We start from the raw sequence: 14,351 nt of genomic DNA on the forward strand, positions 1-14,351 counted from the left end.
ATCTTGGGTTTTGGGTGGCTCGGGGTCGACTAAACCACCTAAACCTATCATCTAGGGTTTTGGTGGCTTGGGGTCGACGAAACCACCTAAAAGAATCAATTAGGGTCTAGGGTGGCTCGGGGTCGACGAAACCACCTAAACCTATCATCTTGGGTTTTGGGTGGCTCGGGGTTGATGAAACCACCTAAAACTATCATCTTGGAGGCACCATAATATAAGAATATAAGCATTTAAGCATCAATCTAACATAAGTTACTATTCCTTTTGCAAATGCATTTAAGCATCTAAGCATCACTATAACATAAGCACTTTCCAACGCTTGATATATCATCATTTTTAGTCTAACAATCAAAGCAAACAATACTTACTGGAGTTCAACACATTATAGGCATACACAACCATTGTTCACAATACATAGTGGAGTTCAAATGCATAGTGGAGTTCAACTATAGGATGGTACTAACTCTTTTACCTTGTTTGCATATCTTTGTTCTCAGTACTTTTCAAAGCAGTTCACCAATGATTACCTCTCAAACCACCTGCATGGTCCAGAGGCGAGGAAGGTATTCATTCAACACCCATGGTACAATATTGAAGTCTTGCTGAAGAGGAGGAATGTTGGGCGGGCAATTATCGATAACCACTAGCCTAAAGTTGCAAGGACATTAAACATCACTGAAGGCTCAACATTTGCCTTCCACTTCTGCAGTTTCCCAGATGAGATTCATCTATTTATTTACCGCGTATGATGCTACTTTCCAAAGGTTTTTGATGTTGCATGTGAAACTTGGTGCTGTTGTGTATTGGCGGAACTAAGTGCCGAAGCTATTTGATGTAATTTGATTATGAAAACCTGGTTGCTGTTATACGGATATGAAATATCCGGTGTGTGCTTATAAGAAATATCAATTTGATTAGTACATGGATTATCAATAATAGGCTAATTACCCTACTTATTGGGGTTTTCTATTGCAGACGGTTACTCAGACAACATCATGCACGATGAACTCAAACAACACGCATGGTTTCTAGAAAGTAGGCGTGTTCGATCAACTAACAATCACACACGGCTTCCGGCAGAGAACTGTTTGTGTTAGGCCACCTTGCACAAACGTTTGCACACAAAACATTGTGTATGATATACATACGAGCGGAAATGTTTTTCTGGGATTCACCGTGTGGGATGTACATACGAACGGAAACAATTGGGTTTCGATGCCCCGCCAGATCGCACACGAACTCATTTTGCCCCAGCTAGTGTGCGAGGAGGGCCTATCCTCGACGGTTTATGGGTTTTGTGGGAAGGACCCCCCCCCCATCGCCCACACTCACTTGGCGACGGTTCCAAACGCCGTCACAGAAAGGGGTTAAAAACGTTTGTATAGCAGGTCTCTGCACCAGTGCCACTTGTAGGATCGAAAGTATGTCTAGAGAGGGGGGGGTGATTAGACTACTTGACCAAATAAAAATCTAGCCTTTTCCCAATTTTAAGTCTTGGCAGATTTTAGCAACTTAGCACTAGTCAAGCAAACAACCTACACATGAAATTCTAAGAGTATAGTAGCAGAATGTAAATCATTGCACATGAAGGTAAAGGGGAGGAGTTCGGAGGGAGCAAATGCAATGTAGACACGGAGATTTTTGGCGTGGTTCTGATAGGTGGTGCTATCGTACATCCACGTGGAGACTTCAACCCACGAAGGGTAATGGCTGCACGAGTCCATGGAGGGCTCCACCCACGAAGGTTCCACGAAGAAGCAACCTTGTATATCCCACCATGGCCATCGCCCACGAAGGACTTGCCTCACTTGGGTAGATCTTCATGAAGTAGGCGATCTCCTTGCCCTTACAAACTCCTTGGTTCAACTCCACAATCTTGACGGAGGCTCCCAAGTGACACCTAACCAATCTAGGAAACACCACTCTCCAAAAGGTAATAGATGGTGTGTTGATGATGAACTCCTTGCTCTTGTGCTTCAAATGATAGTCTCCCCAACACTCAACTCTCTCTCGCAGATTTGGCTATGGTGGAAAGCAACTTGGAGAAGGCTAGAGATCAAGATTCTTGTGGTTGGATTGGAATGTCTTGGTCTCAACACATGAGTAGGTGGTTCTCTCTTAGAAAATGAGTAGTGGAAGTGTAGGCACGTTCTGATGGCTCTCCCCACGAATGGAGAATGGGTGGAGGGGTATATATAGCCTCCACACAAAATCTAACCGTTACACACAAATTCCCAAACTCGGTGAGACCGAATAGTGAAACTCGGTCAGACCGATTCAGTTCAAAATGTGAACGTTAGGCTTTTCGGTGGGACCGACAATATCAACTCAGTGGGACCGATGTGCTAGGGTTAGGGCATAACTTGATCTCGGTGAGACCGATCACATGAACTCGGTGAGACCGATTTCAGTAATAGGCAACTAGAGAGTTGGTCAGGCAAACTCGATGGGACCGATCGATCATTTCAGTGAGACCGAAACATTACGAAAAGGAAACAGAGAGTTTGCATTGCGAACTCGGTGGGACCGATCACTCATTTCGGTTACACCGAAATGTTACGAAGGGAAACAGAGAGTTTGCAATCCCATCTCGGTGAGACCGAAATCCCTATCGGTGAGACCAAACTGATTAGGGTTTCTGGCAGTGGCTATGTCAAATGAACTTGGTGGCACCGGATAGATCAAATCAGTGGGGCCGAGTTTGACTTTAGGTTTAGAACATATGTGGAAATGAGAAAGTGGTTGAGGGCTTTTGGAGCATATCACTAAGCATTTTGAGCAAGTAAGCCATTAAGTAACACCTCACCCCCTTTTAATAGTATTGGCTTTTCCTATGGACTCAATGTGATCTTGGATCACTCAAATGAAAATGTAGAGTCTTGAGCTTTTTTCAATATGTGTCCTTAGCATTTTGAGGGGTCCACATCTCTAGCCCATGCCATGCCAATCATTGAACTTTCTGAAATGATCATCTTGAAAGAGTATTAGTTCAATGAGCTATATGTTGTTAAGAATTACCAAAACCACCCAGGGATTAGTTGCACTTTCACATCCCTCCTTTGAGTGCATAAGGAAGACAATGTCGATATACATAAAGATTGATGTTTTTGAAGGATGATCTTGTAAGAATTGGACAATTTAATGTATGACTATGACCTTCTCCTTAAAAAGCCATGTGTGAAAAAATGTGTTTCTAGTTTCTAGGAGAGCAAACAATACACTATTATCTATATCGCCTTGCATCCAACTTAAAAAAACACGGTACAAAACCAGACGCTCACAAACATGTACATGAACTCATCTCTATGAACGAACTCATGCACACTCTACACACCTCCGAAAGACTAAGCTGACGAGTTTTGAGATTACACTAGTAGAAAACAACGCTTTGGTTGAAGCTCAATCTACACATTAGTCCCGGTTGCATTACGAACCGGGACTAATGTGAGCATTAGTCCCGGTTCGAGCGGCTAGTGTGTCGGGCATGCATTAGTCCCGGTTCAAATGGGACCATTAGTCCCGGTTTGAGACACCAACTAGGACTAAAGGGTGCCCTTTAGTCCCGGTTGGTGTGTCAAACCGGGACTAAAGAGTAGACCTTTAGTCCCGGTTCGAGCCACCAACTGGGACTAAAGGTTACAACTTTAGTCCAGGTTCGAGCCACCAACCGGGACTAAAGGGGTTCTGAAATTTGTTTTTTGTTTTTAGTTTCTGCTTTGAATTGCTTATATCTTTTAGGATATTTGATGTTTTTGAGTGATTCTTTTTGCATTAGATTTTTTTTTCTAGTTTCTGTTTGTGCCATTAGTTTTCAAATTTAAATGATTTAAATATGAATTTGTGCAAATTTGCTTCAAACCCTAGATTGTGAATAATTTGAGTTTAAAAATAGTTTTTAATTTAATTCTTTTTGCTCCTAGTCACATGTTAGATTGTTGTCACAGTAAGATTTATTTGGTTATTTTTAGAATAATTTAAATGAGGATTTTAATTAAAAAAGATTTTTTTTGCTTATATAGTTGTTTTAGTCCTTTAATTGTTGTTTTCAATTATTTTTAGTTAGTTCTTTCTGTAGATTTTAACTTGTTGTAGTATGCTTTTGTTAGACAATAGTAGATAAATTTTTATAGTTAATTAATGTTAATTTTTCTACTGTTTTGTATTAATATTTGTTTAGCCTTTAATAATAGTTGATAGAATTAGTTTTGCTATATTAAAAAGTAATTCTTTTTGCCAGCTTAATAGAATGTGACTCTGACTTGGTTAACCTTAGTTGTGACTCTAGCTGGGTGTTAGCAGATGTAGTCTACGGTAGAATTGGATGGACACCATCCCAGACTAAAGGGGTTCTACAATTTTAAAACTCTAACCCCACCCCCCGGTATCGCCATTTCATTTTTGAAAAAAAAGAAAATGAAAAAAACTTCAAAAAATAAAATCCTTCGAGATGTAGTTATGTTACTACATCTTCGAGTTAGGAAAACTAAAAAACATAAATTTTGACATGTTTTGCCAAAAAGTGTTATAAAAAAGTAAAACAACTATAACTTTTGCATACGATGTCGAAAAAAACGTATAATATATCAAAATGTTCAGCACAAAAAACCCGGTTCCGATTTTGACCACCATAGCCGTTTTGCAAATATTTAGAATCCTCAAATTCTGAAAGGAAAAAAGAGTTATCCTCAAATTTAAGTTTTTTGAATTTTTGGTCAAACTCTGCTCAAACTATGGTCAAACTACTTATTCTATAAATATTAGTGTTACTAAATAATTATTGTTTTTAGAATAATAGTTTCAAACTCAAACGGTGCTTCATGCTCAAGTTCAACTTCTAAGGGTTAATAGGATTGACAACATACTATCGTCAGGAAAACAAGAAGTGCAAACTTGGAAACGGGGGAATATAATTCGGAAGTTAAGCGTGCTTAGGCTGGGGTAGTGAGAGGATGGGTGACCAGCTAGGAAGTTAGATGATTTGGAATGAGTGGTCCATACTTGAGAGCGGTGATGATGGGTGATTAAATATTAAATTGTCAAATAATTCAGAAATTTGAAAATCAGAAGAAAAAAAAAATCAAAAAACCCAACACCAACCGGGACTAAAGGTGGAGCTCTAGACAGTGGCCACTTGGAGCTCCTTTAGTCCCGATTCATAAGAGAACCGGGACTAAAGGTTTGGGCTTTAGTCCCGACCCTTCAGTCCCGGTTCCAGAACCGGGACTAAAGACCCTCTGGAACCGGGACTAAAGGCCCGTTTTCTACTAGTGTTAACGAAGTTATCATAGATGCCTCGCTATCAACAAAACATCACCTTCCACTGAAAGTATATTGCACCTTTATACTACATCAAAATGTTAAATCATAGTTTGGTCTTGATGGCTGAGAGTACCACAGCTCTTGTAATCATCCGACTGTAACTTGTGACCATAGACTGGTTCTTGGTGTCTGGCATTCTCTTGTGTTGCTAGGAGCGTTGGACGATCGTCGTATGTACAGCAATGCTCCACTATCATTATATCATTATTATTATAATATGTTGGCATACTTATCTATTTTTATGCAACTTCTAGTTTCCTTATCGATAGGAGAGCTCCTCCGCTGCCATCCTCCGACGGCTCCCCTTCACCGATGACCTCGGTGGTGAGGGGGGTCGCCGGACCCATGCGTGTGGATCCTTTTTCGGCCCTCATAGTCTAGGTTTTTAGATTGTTCATCATCTTGGCTTCGACGACGCGGCGATGGTGGCGCTGAATAAAGATTTTTTCAGATCCTTCCTCGACGAGGCGATCGGTCTTATGGTTGGGGATGGATTTGGAAATCAGTCTGTTCTCCTCCGCAAGAAAGGTCTAGGGTTCCTCTGCTTCCCGCCGGCGCTGCCATCGGTCCGCCTCATCTCCGGTGGCCTTAGGGCCATGCCGGCGCGGTGGATCTCGGCCCTTGCCGGTGGGAGGGCTCTGTTTTCAATTGCTCCTTCGTGTTTTGTTAGGGTTTGTATCCTGCTCAGTTAGACGATACAGTGATGGCCTCTGAACATGGAACAAGGTTCTCCCCACCTAGCCCCCGTCCCCATGTTGTGTCTAGCATCATCGGTGGATGTGTGGAGATGTGTTTCTGGCGGATCTGCCCTTGGTGGATTTGCTCGGATCTGGTTGTAGTTTGTCTGCGTTCATTTGTTTTCAGGTTGGATCCTTTTGATCTACGCTACTCTTCATTATGATAGTTGTTGTTCTGCTACGCTGGTCCTATGGGGCCTTAGCACGATGACTTCTCGACTGTCTACTACAACAAGTTTTTACCGGCTCCAGTGAGGGAGGGGCAATGACGGCGGCGGGACTTCGGCTCGTGTCAGTGCTTGTAGTCTTCAATAGGTGGTCTAGAATCTGGATGTGACTTTTATTATTTATGGTGTACACTCTATTGCCATGATTGAAGATGAATAGTCAGAAGTTTTCTCGCAAAAAAAAGGATGGCGTGGTAGCGGCAACATCCTTGTGGTGGACTTGTGTCCTCGGGCTCCACCGTTGCACGACATTTGCTCCAGCTCCTATACAGAGCTTGGGAGGTAGTCCAGGAGACAAGCCTCATGGGGGGTCCAGATCTGAATTCTGGGATCACCGCCCACTAAGTGCGGCGCGGCTCAGTGATATAAAACCACTCCTGTTGCCAGATCTTGACGGTCTCCATGAAGGCCCCCTTGGGCCACATGGTGTTGGGCAGCTTGCTGATCATAGCTCTGCCGCAGTCCGCGTGTTGAACGTCGACCACCTTCGGCTTCACATTGAAGACCTTGAGCCATAGGCCGAAGTGTGGGTGAATGCGGAGGAGAGCCTAACACACATCGATGAACGCCGAGATGTGGAGGAAGGAATTCGGGGCTAGATCATGGAATTCTAGCCCGTAGTAGAACATAGGTCCATGGACGAATGGGTGGAGTGGAAAACCTAACCCTCTAAGGAAATGAGGAAGGAAGACGACTCGTTCGCCGGGCTCCGGAGTGGGAATGATTTGAACCTTTGGGGGGAGCCTGTGCGCGATGTTGGCAACAAGGTATCCCGCACTGCAGAGATCCTTTATCTCCTTCTCCGTAACGAAGGAGGCCTCCCACTTGCCTTTGGAGCCAGATCCGGCCATGGTCGGAGGTGGTGGTGGTGGTGGTGAGAAAGACGGAAACTTTTTGGGCACTGAGAGCTTGGGAGACTTGAAGGCGTGGGGGAGAAAGGAGAAATCCATTGCCCTCTTATAAGCGGTAAAAATGCCAACCGTCCCCCCACTTGTGCCTTGAAGCTTGCCTATTCCCAATGAAGCATGCGCCGTAAACGATTGGATTACCCAAATCTTATTGATGAGCAATCTCGTGTTAAGTGGGCATGATCTCTGTTTTGACAGGACGGGCCAATGGGGCTTGGCCTCGAAATACGGAACGTGGGGTATGAAAACAGTTCAAAACATCGAAGGGTCAAGTCTGACGCTTTGCCAAAAAAGTTGTCAGTAAAAGACACTATTCTTATTTTTTACATATCCTGCCTTCGCGGCTAAGAGTTGTTTTAACTATGCAAAGCCGGATACAATTCCTTTATAGAGGAAAACTGACGTATATTGTTCAAGGAACCCGCCTCACAATGCCGAAGATAATCCGCGCGCCGAACACGTCGGCATTGAAGACTGGTTCAAGGGCGCTACTATGGGAGTCCTGGATTATGGGGTCCTCGGGCGTCCGGTCTATAGGATATGGGCCGGACTGATGGGCCGTCAAGATACAAGATAGAAGATCATAACTCGTGTCCAGTAGGAACTCCTGTATACGTGGATAGCAAGTCTAGGTGTCCGGATATGTTATTTCCTTTTTGTTTAACCGACTTTGTACAACCCTAAGCCCCTCCGGTGTCTATATAAACCGGAGGGTTAGATCGGAGGCAAGATCCCAACATTACTAAGCTAGCCAAATTAGGGTTAGTCAATACGATCTCGTGGTAGATCAACTCTTGTAACCCCTATACCCTTCGAATATAATCAAGCAGGAGTAGGGTTTTACCTCCATTAAGAGGGCCCGAACCTGGGTAAACACTGTGTCATTTGTCCATAGTTACCATCGGTCCTCAGACATATAGCTTGGGCTCCCTTACCCGAGATCTGCCGGTTTTGACACCGACGGGAGGGCTCTATTTTCAATTGCTCCTTCGTGTTTTGTTAGGGTTTGTGTCCTGCTCAGGAAGATGAGACAGTGATGGCTCCCTGAACATGGAATAAGGTTCTCCCCACCCAGCCTCCGTCTCGATGGTGTGTCTAGCATCATCGGTGGGTGTGTGGAGATGTGTTTCCGGCGGATCTGTCCTTGGTGGATTTGCTCGGATCTAGTTGTAGTTTGTCTGCGTTCATGTGTTTTCAGGTTGGATCCTTTTGATCTACGCTACTCTTCATTGGCGACGGTTGTTGTTCTGCTGCGCTGGTTCTATGGGGCCTTAGCACGACGACTTCTCGACTGTCTACTACAACAAGTTTTTATGGCTCCAGCGAGGGAGGGGCAATGACGGCAGCGGGACTTCGACTCGTGGCAGTGCTTGTAGTCGTCAATAGGTGGTTTAGAATTTGGATGTAACTTTTATTATTTATGGTGTATGTTCTACTGCCATGATTGAAGATGAATAGGTCAGAAGTTTTCTCGCCAAAAAAAGGATGTCGTGGTAGCGGCAACACCCTCGTGGTGGACTTGTGTCCTCGGGCTCCACCGTTGCGACGACATTTGCTCCAGCACCGATACGGAGCTTGGGAGGTAGTCCAGGAGCGGATCCAAATTGTTGTCTACTTTGACGACATCTGGAAGATGGTGGATCGTGTGGTGGGTTCGTGGTTTGTGAATGACATGTATGGTTTCCTCCTTCGACGTCTTAGTCGTATGGGGGTGTCAGATCTGGAGTTCGATGTCGTGTCTGGGGTGTTGGCCCGGTTTGATTTGTTCAACGATAATGATTTTGTTTTATGATGAGTCACCTTGGAGATTCGCAATGCTGCATATTAGTGTTGGAGTCGCGTTAAGTTCGGATGAGGAGGTGACTCGTCATGTTTTTATTTGGTGGCTACGTTGGTGTCTCAGAGGTTTCTTCACTATTGATTGTAAAAAAAATCTTGGCTGTTGACTGTAATTGTTTTCTTGGTTGATGTTTTTTTTTCCGAAGGCTAGCATTATATTATCTTTTTAATTTTGTCAATTTGATATACATATAATTTATGCTATGATCCTTATGATATAAATGAGACACGTATTACCATGCAAAAAGTACTTGTCTAGTTTCTATTTACATATTTCCTCTGTAAACTATTATAAGACGTTTTAGAAGTGATCTAAAAAGTCTTACATTAGTTTTACAGAAGGGGTAGCACAGGAACACAGATGTTCTTATATAAATGAAAACATAAATATGAGCAGAGGCCACTCTATGTATATGGAGTCGTTGTGTTAAAAAACCAGGTTTTTTTTTGATAATCGATTTATGAGCATCCTTCCATGCCTTATGAGTACTCCTTCCGTCCGAAAATACTTGTTATCAAAATGGAAAAAAATGTATTTATAACTAAAATACGTCTAGATATATACTTTTTATTCATTTTGATGACAAGTATTTTCGGACGGAGGAAGTATGTGTTTGTGACACGGCTCGTGGAGGGAGGCGTCCAATATCGAACACACCCTGTAACAAGAAAGGAAACGTGTTCAAGTTGGCGAGAAAATATCCCGTTTGTCTCTGGGCGCGACGGAAAGCGCCGGCCTGGACGAGCGCGCGCGGTGGCCACACGTTCCCGCCGCCGCGCCGCGACACGTCGCCGTGACCCTAATCCCAAAATCCCAGCCTCCTACCATTGCGGGTGCCGGAGAAAACGAGTCGCGCCCAGTACTATAAAAGAGGACTTGAGTAAGCTGGAACGGCGACGCCAGAGCAGAGCAGAGGAGAGCACAGGGATCTTATGATCTGCTGCTGCTGGCTGCACCTGCATCGGCGGCGGGACTGACCGGCAGGCGACCGAGCCCGGCCGGCCGGCCGGCCACCGGAAGTGAAACAGGTGCGCCCCGCACGCCCTCCTGCCTAACTTCGCTTCAACTCTGCACTGCAATGCGTTGTTCTCGCGATCGATCTCGTCACTCGCTGTCTTGGCTCGCTCGTCTTCTTCGTTCATCCGGCGCTGCAATTGATTGCAGCTGGGGTTCCCTTTTCTTTTCTCGATCGATCGATGTGATTCTGTTTTCTTTTCTTTTCTCGGTCCGGCACTGCAATGTATTTCTGTTTTCTTTTTTCTTTTCTCGATCGATGTATTTCTGCAATGCAATCCGGCACTGCAATGTATTTCTGTTTTCTTTTCTCGATCGATGTGATTCCCTTTTTTTTTTCTCTTTTGAATGGATGGAATTTATATTCGACTCTGGCTAGTCGTTCGTCACCATGCAGTTTCTAGAGAAGGACAGCTACACCATGCTTTCTTGGACGCGGAGTTTTGGCTCCCGAGCTCGTCTACACTCACGCTTAGAAAAAAATCAAAACAAATACAAGAAAAATTCAAAAAAATCCAATTTTTTTGGATGGTAGATAATTTGACGCGTGAGGTCCGCTCAAAAATTCAACTCATTTGAGCATCTGAGCAGCTCTTGGCAAAAAAGACAAAATCAGGGTCTGCAAAAATGTTTACCGTTCACGCACTGTTTTGACCCCGATTTGTCTTTTTTGCCGAGAGCTACTCAAATGTCCAGATAAATTGAAATTTGGAGCGGACCTCACGCGACAAATTATCTATCACACAAAAAATTGGAATTTTTTGAATTTTTCTAGTATTTATTTTGATTTTTTTTCTGAGCGGGAGCAGATGAGCCTGGGCACCGAAGTGGATATCCGCGCTTTTTTCCCCTTTTGAGAAAAAAAGAACCAGTTTCTTTTGCATTTAAAAAGAAACAGGTCTCGATCAGACGCGAAGTACCTACATGCGAGCTCGCATGCTCTGGATGAACAGTAAATTCGAAAAAGTAGTATAAAATAAGAAAAATCTGATTTTCTTTTTTTGCAAACTTTAAGGAATATTTAGAGTGCTTGTAGAGTTTTCATCATGAAATCACATTCGTGAAAATTGTGGCAAAAAAAATTCGATGCTCTGAAGATGGTACTTTCAAACGCATTTTGGAGCTTTGATTTTGTCTTTTTACCATAACTTCCATCCGTGTGATTTCATGATGATTTGCAAGCACTCTAAACATCCCTTGAGTTTGCCAAAAAAATCAGCATTTTTTTTCTATTTTGTTGTTCACACCGGGAGCATTTGAGCTCTGAGCTAACAAAGGTACTTTCGGTCTGAAGACTGATATTTGCAAAGGAAACGTAGTTGCGTGGCTGGTGTACGTCCAAACAACATTTTCTCAGGTTGTTTATGTTCAAAGTCGTTGTTGAATTAGGTGGGGAGACTGAGTTTATCTGCTAGTCCCTGCTGTTTGCCTGTTGTTGTTGGTGTTTGTAAGCTGTTTGGGCAGCACTTTGTATCATCCATTTTTGTTTTTTCCTTCCGTTTTTTTTAATGTTTTTGGTCTTTGTAAGTTGATGACTTCGTTAGTTGAACGTCAGGCTCTTCTTAATCCTCCTTTCTTTTTTCCTCTTCTTAAGCCTCCTTTCCAAAGAAAGAAATTTAACTGAATTAGCTGCACTGGCTCCATGAAAGATGACCCTTTTGCATCTCTAGCTTTCATATTTTCTCTTGGTCGGCCAACAGCACGACATCTCAGCTCCAGCAGTACGCAACCAGCAAACTTGTCTCATGCGTACTAGTTGATAACATCAGCCGCTATGGATATTTTGCATTGTTTACTGGTTTTCTTGTTTTGGGGAACAACTGATTTTCTTGTCTGTCTACATATTTTCTGAGCGTCTTCCTCTTGTACTTCTTCCAAATACTCCCTCCGTCCCAATAATACAAGACGTTTTTTGACACTATGAGTAGTTAACAGTTTATGTGTGAAAAATGTTTTGGTCATGCCCTTTTAGGTTTTTTTGTAAGATAAACCTTTAGGGTTCTTGAAAGCAATAACTTTTACTACCACTTAATTTATGTTACAGAAGATATACACTGGTTTTCCTGATGCTGTGGAACCACCTTGCTCGAACAATTTCATCCAAGGACATGATAAAGTTCAATGTGAAGCACAGGAAACAGGTATTCAGAACACAAGAGTTATCTTTCTCAGTTTCTCTTAGATTTTGAGCTTGGGCACAGATAAAGAAAACCAAGCAAATGGTAAACAGTAAATTGTATATTTAATATATGTCGTGCGCAATACATCTCATGAGAAAGTAAATTTCAATAGGTGAAATTAACTGACACACATAGGACTGCACTGACCAACAAATGGTGTATGTAGGTACCAAAGAACCGGAAGAACCTTGCAAGGTCCCTTTGACCCTCCTTTTGATGGAAGAGACATGCAGACATGCTGCATTTCCCCAAAGAAAGAAATGGAGTGAAAAAAAAAGCACCCTGCTAATCACACGCCTACCCAGCTCTGCTAATACCACACTTCCTTATTTGTACTGAGATACTTGATAATGGAGGCATAATTAAACCGTAATTTTGTTCTCCAGCTAGCAGTAAGACTGACAGAACTAAATGGACACTTATCTGCAGAGTCTCATTCAGCTATGCACGTCTTAGTGGAGCTGAACCAATGTACGTACTTGTTTCCCATTTAAGCGCTGTCGATCTTGAGGGTCTCGACGAACCTCCGGTACGCCTTGACGTTGGTGGGCAGGAAGTCGAGGAAGTCATGGAAGCTGCTCTCCCTGTACATCCTCGGGTGTCCCTCGTCGACGAGCTCCTCGGCGCACCCGACCTTTTCGTCCATCGCCGCGCCGTGGATGCTGGCGATGGAGACCTTCGCCTCGTCGGTGTTGAGGATGGCCCGGTGCAGGAGGGACCGGAGCCGGCCGTTGCTGAGCACCTCCAGGTGGTCGCCGAGGTGGACATGGAGCGCCCCCGGGATGACCGGGACGGGCGTCCAGGCGCCGCCGTCGTCGTGGTGCGTCACCTCGAGCCCCGGCGAGCTCTGCAGCAGGATGGTGATGAAGCCGATGTCGGAGTGCGGCGCCAGCCCGACCGTGTCGCCCGCCCGGGACGACCCCTGCGGGTAGTTGTTGAGCGCCATGAACTGCAGTCCTGCTTCGAGCTTCTCCTCAAGGTACATTGGGCTGAGCCCCAGCCCCTGCACGATGGCCCCCATGAGCTGCATTGACAGCCTCTGTATCTCCACCGCGTACGTCCCCATCTTCTTCCTGCGGATCAACATTTGTTCGGTCATTCTATCAACGGAGACGATTCCATTGTGCGGATTGATGATGAAGTACCTGTATGTTGCCGGTTGGGTTGGCCAGGAGTCGACCCAGTGGTCGAGGGGATTGGCGTAGTGCTTGAGGAAGGACCTGGCCTTGCTGATGCCGTCCCTGGAGCTCGTGTCGTACCGGATCGGGCTGCGGATGTCGTCGCAGGCGAACGCCGCCTTGCGCTCCGCGGGCATGTCGAAGAACTCCGAGGCCGCCTCCAGGGCGCCGTCCATGGCGGACTTGCTGACTCCGTGGTTTGTCACCTTCAGGTCCGTTCAGGCAGGCAGCAGAATGGTATGTACGTACGTGTCAGCACTGGCATCTCGGCGTATATATAAACTTAGTGCCAGGTCATCACTGTCGGCAGTATAAAAACGGGGCATGCGCTGGTCCACGTCAGCACGTGTAACTTACAGTAGCTCTACCTGGAAGCTGAGGTGTCGTTGGAGCCAGAGGCCGAGGACGAGGCCCAGAGGATCCAGAGCGCACTGGCAGTAGTACTAGCTAGTAGTAACAGGCAGAAGCAGAGCAGCTAACGAACGACACGAACCTGGAAGCACCCCCGGTCGATGTCCTGCACGACGAGCGCCCGCGCGGCGGGGTCCTTGTCGCCGAGCCGGCCAATGTTGATCACCGGCAGTGCCGCCGCTCCCCGCTGCCGGTGGTGGTTGTGGTGGCTCGCCATGCTCCTCGCCAAGAGGCACCCGGAGACGGCAGCAGGCATGCCTCGCCAACAGACAGAACGGATATCGTTCCTTCTTGCTGGCTCTTCTTCTTCTTCTTCTTCTTCTTCTTCTAATAAGATGCTTCCGGTGTGTGCATTCCATCTGGATTCCGAGCGCTAGTGGGATTTATAGGGCGGAATCTCGGCGAGCGGAGGATGAAGAAGTAGGAAGCAATGAGCGATCGGCAGCACACAAGAGGCATGGGAGGTAGCCACCGGGCAAGCAAGGGATACCAGATCCCCTGCACGTAGATCTTTTGATTGACAGCCCAAAACCGCTT

The 14,351-nt window shown here is 45.1% G+C and overlaps 1 protein-coding gene across 1 annotated transcript; it reads right to left on the reverse strand.

Moving 5' to 3' along the window:
• Nucleotides 1–12,373: 12,373 nt before the first annotated feature.
• LOC119361387 (flavanone 3-dioxygenase 3-like) lies at nucleotides 12,374–14,070 on the reverse strand. Its single transcript, XM_037626620.1, has 3 exons — nucleotides 13,897–14,070; nucleotides 13,371–13,609; nucleotides 12,374–13,298 (listed from the first exon to the last, which is right to left on the reverse strand). The coding sequence occupies exons 1-3, from the start codon at nucleotides 14,068–14,070 to the stop codon at nucleotides 12,716–12,718; spliced, it is 996 nt and encodes a 331-aa protein (XP_037482517.1). The 3' UTR covers nucleotides 12,374–12,715.
• Nucleotides 14,071–14,351: the final 281 nt, after the last annotated feature.

The sequence above is a fragment of the Triticum dicoccoides genome, chromosome 2B (assembly GCF_002162155.2).
Source record: "Triticum dicoccoides isolate Atlit2015 ecotype Zavitan chromosome 2B, WEW_v2.0, whole genome shotgun sequence".
Classification (NCBI taxonomy): domain Eukaryota; kingdom Viridiplantae; phylum Streptophyta; class Magnoliopsida; order Poales; family Poaceae; genus Triticum; species Triticum dicoccoides.